The 17,358-nt window shown below is 42.6% G+C and overlaps 1 protein-coding gene across 5 annotated transcripts; it reads right to left on the bottom strand.

Moving 5' to 3' along the window:
- Positions 1–4,695: 4,695 nt before the first annotated feature.
- tbx1 (T-box transcription factor 1) lies at positions 4,696–16,886 on the bottom strand. Of its 5 annotated transcripts, none has more exons than XM_071525668.1 (8): positions 16,370–16,886; positions 14,748–15,138; positions 11,728–11,829; positions 10,794–10,965; positions 9,268–9,423; positions 7,543–7,610; positions 6,805–6,905; positions 4,696–6,023 (listed from the first exon to the last, which is right to left on the bottom strand). In XM_071525668.1, the coding sequence occupies exons 1-8, from the start codon at positions 16,551–16,553 to the stop codon at positions 5,644–5,646; spliced, it is 1,554 nt and encodes a 517-aa protein (XP_071381769.1). In that variant the 5' UTR covers positions 16,554–16,886; the 3' UTR covers positions 4,696–5,643. The 5 variants fall into 5 exon arrangements, with proteins under 5 accessions (XP_071381769.1, XP_071381771.1, XP_071381768.1 ...); XM_071525670.1 differs by having other exon boundaries at positions 14,748–15,087; XM_071525667.1 differs by having other exon boundaries at positions 4,697–6,026.
- Between the last annotated feature and the right edge of the window lie 472 nt (positions 16,887–17,358).

Below are 17,358 nucleotides of genomic sequence, written 5' to 3'. Positions count from 1 at the left end.
TTTGGGAATATTATATTTGTCATGAAGAAGGTCAACGGTCTTGTTGTGGAAGTCCCAGAGAAAATAGAGAGGTGTTGTTTTTCTATCCACTGTCTCTAATAATATCTCTGAGACTCACTGAGCAGCATGGGCGCTCATGTGCTGCAGCGCCGTGCCGAGAGGCCCGGGCCGGGACTTCAAACGGCACGCAGACGTTCTGCTTCATAAAGGATCTGTCTCCTGGGATGACCCCGAGTTGAGAAGCTCATCATGCTTTACAGGAAAGGCCCGAGAAATCAAAGAGCCAGACTAGCATTATAGCCGCGAACCCTCGGCAGAGAGAGGAAAGACGAGGCCGTTTGTCGAGACAAACCGCCTTGCCATATTGCTGCTGTCACGGAAAAAAACATGTAACTGCAGGTTTGGTGGTTTTTCTTGCTGGAATCCAAAGTTTTGTGTTGGATGAGTCTCATGACCCTTGGGCACTCTAAACCTGTTAAAACCCCCATTTTATAATTTCCAAAATGCGTGGGCACCAGTGAGAAAATAAGTCTTTACTTTATTGCTTAAAATTTTACTTTTTTGCAGATGCGTGTTTGCAGATATGTTTTGTCCTCGTCTCCTGCAGAGCTCCATCCATGCCTTTTGTCCCTGACCCCGCTGGTGACATCTTGCATCCATAATAGCTTCCTACCTCTCCTGTAGGCTTTGAACAAACACCAGAGGTGGCGTGAGCCGGCTTCCGTCCATTCTCTGATAAATCACGCGGCGGGTCCATTGGTGCAGATGTCTGCTGAATGGAGCAGACAGCAACCCACTGGCCTAAGAAGGGGCAGGGGACGGGGGGGTGGGGAGTGGACCTCGTAAATCACTTCATAATGGATCATTTAGGAAGTCAATAAATGGACAGGGAGACCCCCACTACAGAGCCGGCTGCACAATAGGCCCTGTGCTTCACTTATCACCTAACGTGTGTCTTCCATGGCCTTGGAGGGCAAGGGTCAGCCTGGCTTTGTGATTGGACATAATCCGTTTTCAGTTGTGTGTGTGTGTGTGTGTGTGTGTGCATGTGCATGCAGATGTGGTTGTGGGTGTTGCTGTGCAAGTGTGTGTGTGTGTGTTGTTGATGCCGTCACCCCCTGGGCCTAAATCACCCTGGGTGTATTCATGGAGGATTGTATTACTAGGTGGGGACGACGCACTGAGCCCGATAGTTTAGAAAACATAAATGATGACAACGAATGATTGTAAGAAAATAATCCCCTTCTGCCAGAGCCCGGGCCAACGGTCAAGTTGATTTTATTTATTTTTTCTCGAATGTGAATTAATACGAGTGTATCAAGGCTCTCGCTCTGCGGTGATGATGTGTTTTGATGTTCCGCATTAAACGTCCGTCAGCGGTGTCACGCACAGCGGAAAGTGCAGTAGGATGTGGAACACGTGCTCTGCTGTTTAGGTTGAGGACTCCGGTTGGTTTACCTGGCTTGTTTTTAATAACCGTCCCCAGATATGGCGGGCGGGCGAGGCTCGGCGGCAGAAATGTACACAGAGGTAAAGCGAACGCGGTGAAGCCCTGATAGGCCTGTCACAACAGATGTTCCAGATGCAGCTGAGTGTCAAATGATGCCTCGGGTTGCATTATCATCCATCCTCCACCTCCTCATACTTCACTGGCAAGTCCTTGGCACCCTGTCTCTTTGGAGCTCGACACATCTGGGCATATTCAGTGTTCAGCGATTTTTTTTCGACCGGGCCCTCGCAGGTTTCGCCCTTCCTCTGTGTGAAATGAATGATAGATGCGTATATTATTATGGTTCAGAATGGCCTAGGCCTGTTGAAAGCATGCCAGAGCCTATTTAGGTGTGAGTGTAGAAATGTAATGTAGATAATATTTTCCAATGCAGGCACCACACTCATCATATGGGTTGGCATTGAATTGCATTTCTTTATAATTCCTCTAGTAGGCGCAATTTCTTTGATATGCCAACTTGGAGAAAGAGTTCACTCTTTTAATTCTACTGCAAAGATTTATAATAATTGTTTATACCCTTGGCCAATAAAAACTATATTGCTATTGCTTAATATGATGTAGCTATGCTTCATCATATTGGGAAAAGTCATTCTCCTATATCCCAAACTTAGGCTATTATAGTAGGCTATTATAGGTCCTATTTAGACTAGAAGATTTAACTTCTATAGGCTAAACCAGGGGGTATCCTAAGGCTTTAATGTCAAGCACCCCCAGACAGATACACATTAGGCCAGGGACCCATTTGATGAGATTTTGTCTGAGGGACCCCCATCTGAGGAGTTTTGTGTTGCTGGATATGATGTGGTACAGAATTGGACAACTACTGAAGAAGAGAGTGGGGTGAGTGAACAGGTATTTCTCTGTCATTACCTCACTGTCCTATCTTTAAATGAAATTATAATGAAATAAAATTGTTGCTCATTTTGCTTGTGAACCTACTGCAACCCCCTCAAGGGGCCCCTGGAGGTCCCTGGACCCCAGTTTGGAAGCCACTGGAATAGGGATGTAGCCTAGTGGAGGGTAAACCCACCTAAACCCTGTTTACCCTGTTTTAGCCTGACACACATATATATATATATATATATATATATATATATATATATATATATATATATATATATATATATATACTATATATAGCCTATATTTTTTTTGACCTAATTGAAAAGTAGTAAGTAGGCTAGCATCAAACTAATGTAAGTTATATGATATGGTCTTTTAAGGAAAACCTAGCAAAAATGAATGCCTTTCTGAAAATATAGCCTCGTCATTGATTTGTATTGCTGGTTGTTCGCCTTATAATGACCACTGACTGGACGCAAGGACTGGAGCTCATAGTTCACCCCCCTTTTTTTGTATCACTGCATGGAGTTATAGGAATGAGACGTTGTCAGCAGTCTCATTGATGTTCCTTATGCCGTGTCAAAACGGTAATATCTATGTCCCTATACGGCCTTTGACCTGTCTTCACTCACTGGCCCCGGGCCCACATCAAGGCCCGGCGGTGCGCGGATAAACTCAACCGGGTCCCGGTGTCCTCCACGGCTTCCTGCGGGACCGACCGGCCGCTCCTCAGCACCTCCAGCCCGGCCTCGACTCACACCAAGCGGGCCTCGCATCTCCGGAGCGCTGCTTCCTGACCAGGCCGCACAGGAACACGCAATATTGAACTGGAGAAGTTGTGTTGGTGAGTCCGCACTGGCATTTTGATAGGCAAAATATTGACAACTATTTTACGATAAAGAACTATAATACCCTATATGAATATTATACCATACGAGATGGGGAAAAAATAAATACCATACTGTCGGATAAGGTCGCTATAAAGTTGCTATTGAGGACCATACGTCCTTAGGAAAATAGTGATTTTTCGTTAGGGTTGGCCTAAACGTTTTGAATCGGTTTAAAATATAGTTTTCTGGCCGATGTCCAATGTTTCTGACATAAATATATTTTCATGTGTAGCATAATTTAGCAAAATAGATATTTTGAGATTACTAGCTCTTAGGCTAATTAAAAATGGTCAATACATTTGCGGGCTGTTTCTTATTGTCCTGAAAAAATGTTCGTCATCAGCTGAATTTTATAAAGTTAATACTTTTTGTGCACGAGACGTCATCAAAATTTTATCACTTTTATGGCCCATTGGTTTCTTAATAAAGTTACGCTAAAAAAAAATAAAAATGTTTTAGGACCAGAGCAATCTTTCCCGTAAGTGAGTGTCACATGTTGTTGGTGTTTCTGCCCCAAACAAAAAAATATTATACAACCAATTAGTCGCCGTTTAAATGAGTGGAAACATTATTTAACCTTTGACACCTTTACAAGCCATTAAACAGTCAGAGGTCAGGCGCCCCCAGGCATCCTTTTTCCCGGCTCGCAGCTCAGTGGCAGCTGGGTTCAAGGAGAAAAAATACATTATTGAAATGAATCATTAGGATACGTTTCCTTTTGTACCCTGACAGTCACAAATCCCCAAGCAGACTGTGTATTTTTTCCAACAAGATTAACCTTGACAACAAAGCATTCCTCATAGGACTTCAAATAGGGGATGGAAATGGCTGCACAGATAGGGGGGTTTTGACATTCCTAAAATATCGCCCGACTGTCCCATTAAATATGAGCAATGATGTCCTTTTGGGTTGGGGGGAAATGTAAATGCTTTCTTTTTTCCTATTTGTGTGACATGACATGGTGCTCTCATTTTCTGGGAAGTGGTGTTGTTGAAAAGCCCACTTTGGACATTTGACCACTTTTAAAAGAAGATTAATTAAATAACATTTTTATCAGGGCAGCAGTCTGATGAAAAATACATGCAAAAATGCCTAATAAGTAACTATGGAACGACATGTGTTCTAATTATTTAAATGTATTTTTCCAATTAATTGTTTCAACTGTTTATTATTCTTATGAAAAATGTGATGTCATGACCTTTTTACTGCAACAATACATAAATGCCCTGTAGCTGCTTATTTTAATCATCATCAATCACTGGAAGACTACGGTGTGTAATGATATCACAGTCCTTAGTTTAGTTGCACACATGGTCTGTCTAGAGACTGGGAGAGTTATGTCTTTGTGTGTATGGGAAGTATGCTCTGTGAGTGAGTGTGTGTACGTGTGTGTGTACGTGTGTTTTTCGTAGAACCAGGTGCAGATCTCAACATTTGAACTGCGGTGCATAATAGTGCGGTCTAATGTTTAGACAGCTTCCAAGTCCTCATTCCCACTGACTGCAGGAACGGCGGGCAGCACAACCCATTTCAACAGGGCAAATCCGGTCGGAGAAACCCCGAACAATGCTATCAGTGAGGTAAGCTTTTTTCCCTCCCTCCTAGCCCTGCTACAGCAGACAGCGCTTTGAATGGAAGACCGGTAGAAAGACCTTTTTTTTTTCTTTTTTTTTTTTTATGAATTACAAGAATTTAATGTTTATTTTACAGATACAGAACAGTCATTCTGCTTCATTTATTTACTTTGAATTGCTGCAAGTCAGTGCCATGGTACAAGCTTCTCAGAGCGGCTCAAGATGTTCAGAACGTTTCAAAATCATATCTCTTTTTTTTTTTTTCCTCAAACAAAAACATTTCGATGTGTTTCGACACCCTCTCTGATGAGCTCAACATGCAAACATCTCGTCTACCTAGAAGGTTGATGGACTATATAACGTATGGCTTTTTTGAAAGCGAGAAAACAAAGAAAATCAAAAAAAAAAGTGCATCCAACACAAAACAACAACAACAAAAAAAAAAGAATTCAATTCCAGTCCGTGATCAAAAGTATCGTCCGTGTGTTAAGGAGAGGTCCCTCCTGTCCCCTCTGTTTGCTGGCTCAATGTCTGCACTGCTCAGGTGAGAGGTGCCCTGATGCGGGGCTATTGCCGTTTTTTTGGGTTCAAAGGTCAAAGCCGACCTCTTCCGGGGCTCAGAGCGTGTGCCCGTCCTTCCTGCAAAGATGCGTTTCCTTTTAAATAAATACGGCAGGGTTTATCCAGCGACAAGGAGCGTGCAGCTTGTGAACGCGCCCCGCAGGGTTGCGTAAGCCACGTGGAGACAGATTTGCGTTGAGTTTTTCCCGCCTGTCCGCATTCCCGCAGTGCCGCTGGCCGTTCGCCCCCCGGTGGGCAGCAGTCATTATCTGGGCCCGTAGTCGTAGTTAGCGGGGGCGCTGGTGGCCGAGTACATGTTGGCCGTGGCCGGGTTCATGTGGTGGTGGTACGTGTGTCCTCGGATGCCGGGTAAAGGGTAGGGCGACGGCCGGGTCTTGGCGCCCAGGTAGTGTTCGTAGGTGGTGGGGTACTTGTAAGGGTGGTGGTGCAGGGTGTCCGGGGGCAGCGAGTGGGCGTCCGGCCGGAGGTCGTGGGGAGGGCTGGGCCGGCCGCTGGTGAGGGGGACGGCGTGGAGGCCCCCGGGGACGGGCAGGGCGGGGCTGAGGACCCGGGACATGAGCTGGTGAGCCGGGTCGGCGTGTATGGGCGTGCCGCTGGGGTCTCGCTCGTAGTCCCGCCTGCTGTCTTCTGGAGGGGAAGAGAAACCAGGATTAGTCAGGAACAGCTGAGCGCTTCTTGGTTATACTGGCAGGTTGTGTGTATTTGTTCCAATATTAAGCATTTCTAGTTCTGTACTCCAAAATAGGGTTCAACAGACATGGGTTTTTGAATGCTGATACTTTTCAATTGTAGCTGGCGATACTCAATATCTTGCACTGATATACAAAATCTTCGAATTTGATCATTTTCATGCCCAAAAATGACAAGTATTCAGTGTTTCAGGGTGGAAAAGCCTCTGAAACAGCGGTTAGACCATTATGGCACACTAAAACTCTGCACTGAACCCCAGACTAATGAAATTCTTTTAGGTGGATTAGCAGCTCTTTAAGTCAGCGTGACCCACCACCCACCACACCTATTCAGTGGTAGAGGAAAGTCACTTACTGCTTTTAAATGAAGAATTAATTGATTTAATAAAATGCGTTAAGAAAATAAAATTCAATTGCAGGTTTTACAGACATTCTTATGTAGCTGTGGTCAGGGAGGAACCTCCATTGTATCAGAGGTGGATGACATTGACTGGCTGATACGTGATATTTAATAAAAGTCCAAAATCTGCCTGATATATCAGTCTAACCTTACTCTGAATGCTGAGGATAAGAATGTAAAAGAAAATTGGGGGGGGGGATATGCGACCATGCCAAAAACCATATTTCTCGCAAAGGTTGAATAAGTTAATGTGACTTTGTTTCAGGTTTGATAGCAAGAAGCAGTGTTGAAATGAAACAAAGAGCGAGCTGCAGACCTTTCTCTGTGCCGTTCTGCTGAGGGGGAGATGACATTGGGTTTCTTGTTCTGGCAAAGGCACTCATTATTGGCAGAGAGCCTGGCCTGTGATTCCTGGGCCTGCAGCAGGGAGAATGGATTCAGTTACATACTCATTTAATGAATGTCAAAGGTGCAATTTCTGTATTATATATTAAGATAGATGATGTATGTGCATTTTAAGAGCGTACACTGATGCATGTAATGAGCATTTGCACATTAACAGGCCCTTGAGTTACTGAGACTAAAATGTTAGTTATGTAAAGCAACCTGTTACATGATTCACATTAACCTGTTATAAGATACAGCAAGGATCCCCGTAAATTCCAGGGTCGTAAATTCAATTCATATAAAAAATAATTAAGTCATATGCAGACCTAGGTGAATATTATTTGGAAATGAGTCTTAAGCGTTTGCTTTGAAGTGCTTGGGGAACTAGACGAGTTTACTGCATTAGGACAATTCAGTGTCTAGTAATTTGTCAATCACATTTGTCAATGTATACTCAGTTAACATTAGCCAGTGATTGTCTACACACTCATTTTGTTCTCTCATGTGGCAAACTCCATCTATCTGGCACCCAAGCGTGACAAAGCAAACAATTAAAGTATTTTGCAAATGCCCTCTGGCCCCAGGTCGGCTCCTTTGTGCCTCTTCACACTGTGTGGAAACATGCAAATGAAACTGTCTGACTTTTTTTCTACATGCAGATGCTTACCAGTCCTCTGGGTCGCAGTCCCTGAAGCCCTTTGCGAAGGGATTACTGGCTATCTTCAGCTGTGTGATCTGAAATCCACGAGACAGCGTCAAATAAACCTCCTTGTCATATCGTTAGTCACAATGTCATTTCCAGTATATTCAGATAGGCCTAGACACCCATTAGTGGCCGTAGGCTGGCATGATGAAGAGCTGAAAAAGCCACTTTAAAAAAAATCAAATCTCAATAAACCCCTAGGTTGTCATCTGTAAAATATGTAAGTGAATAGATGAGCACCAGCTTCATGTCTATTCAAACTTGAATTCATGTAAATGCTGGTTGCAGCCTTCTTATTTATTATTTCCTGTATATTGTGCACTGTTTGCACCTTTTAGAGCTGCAAAGATATTCGTGCAGTATAATTAGCTTTTCATTCATCGATTTCCATACAGACAAACCACATTCCCACCCCAGGTCTTTTGGATGCTCTGAAGAGTTTTAGGCAACTGATCCGTTCATAACATGCACTGAGAAAGTGTCTCATAATAGTTATTATGCGTCCTGACACCAGCTCATGTTTGACTGATCAAGACTATGAATTCTAGACAGTCCCAATTACATTAATCGCAAGAAATATTTTATTTAACCTTTATTGAATTAATCAGGTTAGTCACTGAGATTAGGAATCTACTTTTTAAATGAGACCTTGCAATTAGAAATAGAGCTAAAAAACAAAACAAAAAAATCAAACAATCATCAACCACAGAAGGGCAGCATAATCAAATTAAGTTGTTCATGAATTGATATTAAGGCAAGCTAGCGTCTACTTTATGTAAATTGTAGGCTATCAGCGTTTATCAGGGCTTCAAGTGTAAAAATAATTTCCACCGTAGAAAATCAGTGACGTAAAATACCAAAATCCCTCCTAACTCTATCCTTATCTTATCTACTACATTTCTTAACACTGATCAACCTGTGGTCACGGGAATATTATAATGGCACTGCACTCCTCACTATCGGTTGCTTTGTAATGTTGCTGATCTAGGAATTTAATCTTATTCTACTGTTGCACTCATCGCAAGTCGCTCTGAATCACCGATGAATGCCTAAAATGTAAAATTCCCATTTTGGTGCGAGTGGAAACCGACACCGGGGGGTCAGACTGATGGAAAACAGAGCAGGAAAAGACGCACGAAGACGAGAGGCATCGGACAGCTGTGCGCACACATCAGCGGCATGCCGACGTTTAGGCGCAAAAACAAAACACCCGCACTTGAATAGACTGTGGTATGTATTGACTTTAGCATAACTGATTTGTTTCTTTCTCCGTGCGCAAACTGTTGGTCTCTCAATATATTGTTTTTATTATACTACTGGTGATTCGCTATACTATCTCTATAGACCGTATTGTAAACCGACAACACCTACTTTGTTTTCTTGTTATAGCCCTAAGAAAAAATCCTTATAATATTCCTATAATATATTTAGTGGATTTATAGTGACCTCGTACTTTGCAGTTTGTTTGTTTTTTTATCTCCTATGGTATCACTATAATATTCCTATAATATTCCAATATGATATTATATCTAATTTTGCTGTGATGTCTGTAAGTACAGTTGTTTTTCATAATGGAATCAGGTCACATGCCTCCATAGCTGCAGTGTTACTGTGTTTTTGCCCTGCCACATTAGGTGAAACTGCTGCAGCAGCCCATGTGAGTCTTAGTGGGTCATGCCGGCTCCTTACCCGGTGGTTCTGGTATGCTGTGACCGCCGTGAAGCGGGTTTCCTCAAAAACAAAGGTCTTATAATTCTCCTCGGCGTATTTCTCGCTGTCTTTGCGGGGATCCACATAAACCACATGGAACCTGGGCTGGTAGCGGTGCATGGAGTTGAGGATGATCTGCAATGGAAAGAGGACGCATTAGCACTCATATAGAAGTTTTTATCATTATAATGACGAGCAAAGATCAAGCTAAATGAATTTAATAATTAATAAATAAAAATCCAGAAATGTAGGCTATTTGGAAGCCATAGCCTATCTAAAAAAATAAACTTCCCTCTAAGATGATTGTTGGTGACCTATACTAATCACACCGACCAAATAGCCTAATATTTTTTCAGTCATCACCAATGTAGTCAATATTAGCGGGTTTCTAAGTTTTGCTGGCAAATGTTATTAGATGCAGTTATACAGTTTGACGCTCCTATTAAATGTGCAGTTAAACGTGTAATTTGAGCTTGCAGAAAAGTCATCGCCCTGAATAGGCCTACCTGAGAATAATGAATAGCTCCATTCTCATTTGGAGTGTAAGAATTTATTTTTAAACACGTTTAAAAAAAGTAACCCTGCAACAATAATAATGAAGTAGGCCTATAGGCCTACTGTATCCTAATCATACAGACATATGCTGAACATATGCATGAGGTGGCATTTAGGCCCATTTCCATCCAGTAGGCATGTTTCACCTTTGTCCTCATTGCTGGCTAAATTGAAAATCCTTTCAAATTTCCCCTTTGCTTTCAAATTCCATGCAAGATGCAGGCACCCGCGGAAATACAGGCAAGCGCAGAGGAAGATCAAACGGAAAAGGCTGAATTAATTTCCAGTGGTGAAATGTTCCATTGCCTTGCCGTCATTTTTGGAGTTTTGCAACCCTATATCATCCCATTATTACAGAAAATATACAGTTTTACTGCAAGTTGAATCAAACTTTACAATCAGTAATAGCCTACTACAGGATAATACTATGTATCGGTACTTGTATCAATCAATTTGAAGGTGAATAAAATTCTTCAACCTCTCCCTTACGAATATTCCTATAAGAACTTAGTGTGTCTAAGTGGTGAGTTTATAGTGACCTTATCCTACTTTATAGTAGCCTATTTTTAATCTCCTATAGTATCACTACATATTCCTGTAATATCCCTATAGGGACTTTGCGTGTCTGTGATACTCAATATTGACTATTTCTATCTCTTATGGTATCAGTGTAATATTCCTAGCGTGTTTAAACTGAGATTATCCTAATTTATGTTTTTTTATTTTTTATCTCCTATCACTATCGTATTTCTGTAATATATAATTACTTAGTTTGCTGTGATATTTAGTGTTCTAAAATTGATTATAGAATTACCACAGTTTTGCTGTTTTTCATAAGGCCGTGAACTCTCTGACCCCTGGGCCTGTAGGCTATAGCGATGCCCTTGTGTTCATATTGGAATCTTTATTGCATGCATGTGATTTATTTACTCTTCCAGCCGTGTACTCACATGGCCGTTGTCGTCCAGCAGGTTGTTAGTGAGTTTGAGTTTATCAAAGGAGACGATCTGCTTCATCCACTGGGCGCCTTTGGCCGGGGAGTCAGGGTGGTAGTGCACCCTGCCCGGGGTGGCGGGGTCAGCTTTACCGGCCACCAGCCACGAGGAACTGTGGAAGGCATACCTATCGGACAAAAAACAATAAATACATTTAAACAAAATAAACCAAAAAGGTAGATGTGCCATCATTAGTTTTCTTCTTTTAGATCTCTGTGGACTCAATTCAATAAACCAACGTTAGAACATTAATACCCATACACAGATAAAGGCCTATGTATTTGCATATATTTTTTATGCATGTTTGCTGTATGGAAACCACATATTTATATAAAATAAAATGCTGTATCTTTTAACCATATGTGCATATATATATGCTACAATATATGGAGGAAACGTATGTCAGTATTACAAACAATGGTGCACTTTCATTTACGTATGCTCTAGTGCATTTGCATGTATTTAAATGCATGGTACAGAAATACTTTGGACGTGGAATAACTTGAGTGTTGCTTACCAGGACCCATTAAACAAGAGTATATTTTGAAATATGAGTATAGTACAGTATAGTACAGTACAATACATCATTCATAATATATAATAATTTTACTGGGGTTTTTTTTAAACATATGTATTCACCCAATGATACATTATATATAAATATATTTACTTGGAATAGCTTGCTATGATAAACTACTGAAAAATATATATAAATATATATTTTTAAATATGTTTTATACGATTTTTTTATGTATTTTTGCGCATGGGACTAAAAGCTGCACAAAGTGGATATGGAACCCATTAAAAACCTACGGACATATTACAATATTTTGATGGTGCCATAATGACTAATTATGTGTTTCAGTTTTATAAAGACACTCAACATTACCTGTATCGTTTGTCGTCTACTGGTAGGAAGTCCATTAGGAGCATGTAGTCCGCCATGGGATCCATCCCAAATATTTTCACTTGGAAAGTTGGAAACATTCTCCTGGCGAGGAAGAAAACGTGGGATGAGTTAAATGTAGGCCTTAGATGCTCGCTATTGCTGCTTTTGTGGGTGGGTGCACATTTTGTTTACATGTTCCACTTTTTAAAATTGGATCATTTGTGTGTGTGTGTGTGTGTGTGTGTGTGTATGTGTGTGTGTGTGTGCGTGCGTGCGTGTGTGTGGAGGGGGTTTGTTAAATAGCCTGTGCCCGGCTTGAAAATAGTGTTTTAATTATTCGGAATGCGTCAGAGCAGCCAACGGATATTGCCAAAAATATTTCTCAGAAAGCCAACGTGTTTAGAGAGCGACAGTCTGCTCCGGGCCTGCAGAGCCAATACGGTCTCTGGCCCCCGAGGTTGGGTCTGTAGGAAGAAGACAGAGGCCCCGAGCTATTGAAAATGACGTGATTCAGTCCGTGCGTAACCGGAGCAGGACGTGGATAAAACTCTGCCTGATCCAAATGAGGCTTTGGGTCTGTAGTCTCCTATAGTTCCACTTTATACGCTCTGGCAGTGCGCTTTAATTTCTCTTCTGCCCTTTTGATGAATTCCAGACACACGTACACACAGAAACACACACATGCACAATTTACATGGGCGTCATTTGGGTATGGCAAGGTGTTGTCGCACTAGTTTTTATCATTAGACTGGAGAGCAAAATATTGCCAGAAATGTATTTGGAAGTCATATCTAAAATAAATCACACAACGGAGCATTGAGAGACGATATTCCCTCTACATTGGTCACCCACGTCTAATAATTTATCACACTTACCAAATAATAAAATCTTGTCATTAGTCATCGCTCAACTTTGTCCCCAGACATTCAGTGGATATAAGTGAAGTTTGGCTATTAAATGAATTGGATGCAGGGACTTTGGGTTTAATCAATCGACGCCCCCGCCGCACAAACACATTTGTTTTTCCCCTTATTTTCCTCGTCCAGCTTCGCTCTGCGGGGTGTATTCCCCAAGACCGTAAATTGAAAGTTGAGTAATCCGCCGAGTCAGTGAAAGGGATCCTAAAAAATCAACGCTCAATTAACGCCAGTGTCGTGGCTAGGTGAGGCTGAAGGAGCCTGTAAAGTGCTCTGCTGCGGATCTCCTTTCCGCTGTCAGGGAGAGGAGAGGAGAGCGGCTCAGCTCTACCTTCACTTCTGGAACCAAAGAAATCAATTGCCTACCTGTTTCTATGCCATAATACTTGCTTACTTAGCCTACAGTATGGCATTAAATAGGGCCTCTAAATACACGCCATGTCTAGTATTTACTGGCTGAAAAATAATAATGATAATGTGATATTTTACGGCCCCCTGTAGGGAAATCCTCCTTTCTCTTCCCCCCTGCACAGAGAGGTCAGAGGTCAGATCTGGTAGGGTTTCAGTGTTTTTGCTCAAGGACACTTCAGCAGGCTGGATGTTAGCCGACGTAAAGAGCTTGAACCCGGTCTCTTTAACCACCAGGCCACCCTGCTGCTTAATATAAGCGAATTCAGTAGGGAATTAGGCTACTAAATGAGGCTGTCCAAATACAAAGGCCAGATTTAAGGCCTGATGTGCGCAGTCCCACTCCAGAAGCAGCTCTCCTCCTGTTTTATCACCAGACTCGCACCAAACCGAAACCAGGTTTATGCCAAGCGCATGCTGTTTATTTAACTAAAATGCTATTTCTTTCTGAGACGGTGAAGAGGAAAGGGTGGGAGGCGGACAAACTGTAGACCTATAATTAGGAAATAATGTCATCCGAGGCAAACGCATGTCGAGACCCGAGTAAAAACAAAGTTGCAACAGTGTAATAGGCTCTTATAGGGAGAATATGTACGCTCGGTTGTTATGATTTTGTTCGCTCACACACGTAAGGACTGTCTGTGGATTAAAGGCCGTATAATGGCCCGTAACAGCGGTGCGTAAAATTGAGGTTGACGGTGAAGGGAAACAGCCGAGAGTCGCGCAGACTGCCCTTAAAGCCCAGCAGGATCAGATCAACATGGTGTTTACAGCTGTAAGGTTAGCGTCCAACTATCAAACCGTCTGCGTGTCTTAATCTATGCGTCCTGAATAGTATAAAACATCTCTACTAAGCAGGCATATGCTGCTCTATTGTACGAGCTTTTATTAAAATACTTTTAAGAACACCAAATGGAAAATATATCCCGATGCGTTAGCACAAAGATTAAGTTAGTGTGTTTATTTATTATTATTATTTTAGCCCATCCAGCTTATTCAAGATTATGCTGAATGTGTTTTGAATAAAGCTAAAACCAAAATGACAGGCAGTAATGCGTGAGAAGTAAGATTAGGTTCACTCCTGTAGTATGTTTGCATTGCTGGGTTATTTTTTACCAGTCTGATCCCATAACATGCTGTTTGAAATATATACTGATATAAATATAAACAATGATATGGAAAATTAAAATGTGGCTAAACTATCATCAATATAAATAATAATATATCAATATAAACATTTGTTTTTTTTTCTCAGAAAAACATTAATTTATGCTTGTTTCATTAAAATACCCTATCCTTATATAACTTACATAAGTTTGATACTATTTACCCGTGATGTATACTATGCATTTACATCACATACCTTTATATAAGCCTTAAAATGTTAAATAAAAAGGTGGGTAAACTGAATTTAAATGGGTTTTGCCTTCCACTCAACAATATACACCAATGTCTCACAAATACTGCTACTATACTAAATAATACAAAACCTGCAAGTCTGATAGAAGTTATGATGGTTCTTTACGCAGGATATAGCCTAGAATAAAAATGCATAGTATTTATATGCTATATTAAAAGTATGCATCCAAACTGAGAATAAACGAATTAGTCCAGTCTATAAAGTTGCATGACGGCCTGGGAAGAAAAGTGATTTCCCAGATCCAGGCCTGTGTTTTTATTCACTCCTCCACTCACCTGCCGGCCTTGGTAACGATCATCTCCGTGCCCAGTTGATTAAACTCGTCCCATAAAGCTTTCATCTCCAGCTGGACGTTAATGTTGGCCACTTTGGGGTTCTTCTTCACTATGCTCTTGCTGTTCGGCGTGGAGCTGGAGGACGACGAGGAGCAGTTGGGAGTCCCGGCGTCGCTCGGCTGGGCCTGGCCCGGGTTGGAGCCCGGGTAGTTGTAGTTGTGCTGCGCGGCCGGGCAGGGCTCGAAGTGGGCTTCATGCTGGCTGTAGGGGTCCCCGGGGGACGGAGAGAGGTGGTAGCCCCCCGGCGTGTTGAGGCTACTCAGGCTGCTCGTCGTGAAGGCTGCAACATCGCAAAAATGGGACAGCTGCGTCAGCCACGGGCTGGATATGGCTGAAATCATCCCAAAAAACTGGATTTACCAAATATGCCTTGCACTTTGGGTGGGTTATAACACAATAGCAAAAAACAGAAGCAGGATTCAGTGATCTCCAAATGAAGATGTCAGGCAGAAATGCACCTCTTTCGATTCAAAAGTTTCCGTCTCGACTGCTCATTAATCCTTGAGGCTGCATCCACTGCCAGCATACTAGGCTGCCTGCTCTAAAATGGCAAAACGTCCGAATAACGACGATAGGTTTACCAAAAACGTTGTTCGCGGAGAATCATAGAACTATTCCGCGCAAAACGAGCTTTGAGTGTGCGTAATGTCTTTTTTTAACCGACCTACTGCGCTCCAAAGTAACTCCAAGCGGCCTCTGTTGTGCGCTACTGCTGTGTGTTAAACTGCAACCCAGTCTCCTCTCTTATCTGACGCAGAGGGCCTCCCCTTTACGATAAAACCGGTTCTTATTTCTATTTAGATAAGGAACTGCAGGTAATGTGCCTTTTCCTCGCCTTGGGACGAGACTGATTGACAGAGAAGTGCGCCCCTTTTTAATGGGCTTTCCGGCACCCATTTAACTTTTGGATAAGGGTATCGCCCACATCGCCCTCCGTTCACAAACAATAGAGGATCTGGCTGGCACAGTGGAGTGTAAACGGTTTACAAGGTAAACACACATTGATTTGCATGAGCAAACAAACAGGCTGCAGGTGACAGTTGCTTCGTCGTTATTTGACAAATGGTAGATCTATGGAATTGGATTTCATCCCCCCTGAGCTGGATATGCTTATTATGGTCTGTTTTTACCATTACGCACACAGGGTGCCCGTGTAAACCCTCCTCCTCCTGGCTTCATTTTCAATGTATGTGCTCCTGTCCATGAGTTGAAGTTGACTCTACTGTACAACTCTTTAGGGTTTTGGAGTGGGAAACTTTTTTCCCCCCACTCTGGCTGCTTTGTATGGATAGTCTTCTCCTCTCTGATGGTGATTACGAGGCTTTGCATAAATTTGAATTATTTAAATCGGCCGACTTTGCCAGAATTTATTTTTGAAATTAATTCATTCATGCGTTGAAAGCAGCACTCATCCCTCCGAGGTTTTTCTTATTTGGTTGAAAAGACAAATGAACCGAACAGATACGGGGCAGATTGTGTTATTTCGTGGGTGTTATGGGTTGAGATGTATACATGCTACAGCAGCTATAATACACACCAAGGGCATCAACAAACAAATTTACCTTCCATTTCCCGGGTGACAGTGCTGTAGTGCATTTTAAAGGAACTGTGGTTGTGCAGGTCTGGCTTGTCCAGGCCGGTGCCTTGTTTGTCAAACGCTGCGTTTCCTGCTTGCTCTGCAGCCGAAATCAGAGAGGCAATACTGAAAGCATTTGCCTTTGGAGAGAGGGGACCGCCGTCGTCCATAGGCGAGGGATCGAGTCGGGAAAAGCCGTCCCACCTCCTCCTCCTCCTCCGCTTTCCAACCGCGCAGAAAGCAGGAGAAGGTTGCGCACAATAGAGAGGAACATGCGCCAAAATGGGGTTTTCACATTCCGCCACCGGCGCTCCTTGGGTGCGGGAGTTTGGCGAGCTGGAGAGACTGCTCTGAAAGTATTCCCACGGCTATCTTGAAGACGCGAAACCCTGTCCGCTGCTCAGATTCATTCGATCAACCAGCAAAACTTGTCCTTTGGTATCAAAACATGGTTCATCCGCGCACAGAAAGAGAGAGAGAGAGAGAGCTTCCCTTGTTTCCCCTCCAGTCGGTGGCGGGGTGGTGTCATCTGAGTCCTGCCTTGAGGAGAAGCTACTACTGCTGCGAGAATGTCAAAAGTGAGAGAGATCCACGCCTCCCTTGCACTAGTAGGAAAAAAGTGTGTGCGCTCTGCACTGGATGTTTTATTTCAATAAGACCTTGTCAGTCATTTGAATTCAGCTCCAACGTCATTGCAATGTCCGGCTTCAAAGTGCGCCACTTTTCCAGTAAATTATAGGCCTATATATGCTTGTGCGTGTTTTAGCTGTCCGAGCCCAGATAGCGCTGCTCCGTCCTCGAGCTCGCCTGGAACATCAGGCTCTGCACTGCAAAAAATGTCCATCTGAGCGAGTCATATGGGGGAGGATGGAGTCTTAAAATCTGGTTTTCCATAAAGAAAGAGAAGAAAACATGTATCGAGGCTAGATAATTAAATTTGTTTCCAATTTACATATTTGGAGGGTTTTTTTTCTT

Source organism: Centroberyx affinis, unplaced genomic scaffold (assembly GCF_046629955.1).
Source record: "Centroberyx affinis isolate AG114_WGS23_722 - 3 ecotype Tasmania unplaced genomic scaffold, CSIRO-AGI_Caff_v1 ptg001323l_1, whole genome shotgun sequence".
NCBI classification, from domain to species: Eukaryota; Metazoa; Chordata; class Actinopteri; order Beryciformes; family Berycidae; genus Centroberyx; species Centroberyx affinis.
This window is presented reverse-complemented; position numbering and strand designations above follow the sequence as displayed.

Coding starts and splice junctions, on each gene's coding strand:
- tbx1 (XM_071525667.1), bottom strand. CDS start 16,553: ATGGACGACGGCGGTCCCCTCTCTCCAAAGGCAAATGCTTTCAGTATT. Junction 11,830..14,747: donor ATCGTTACCAAGGCCGGCAG/GTGAGTGGAGGA, acceptor CTTCCTCGCCAG/GAGAATGTTTCCAACTTTCC. Junction 6,906..7,542: donor GACTGCGACCCAGAGGACTG/GTAAGCATCTGC, acceptor TCCCTGCTGCAG/GCCCAGGAATCACAGGCCAG.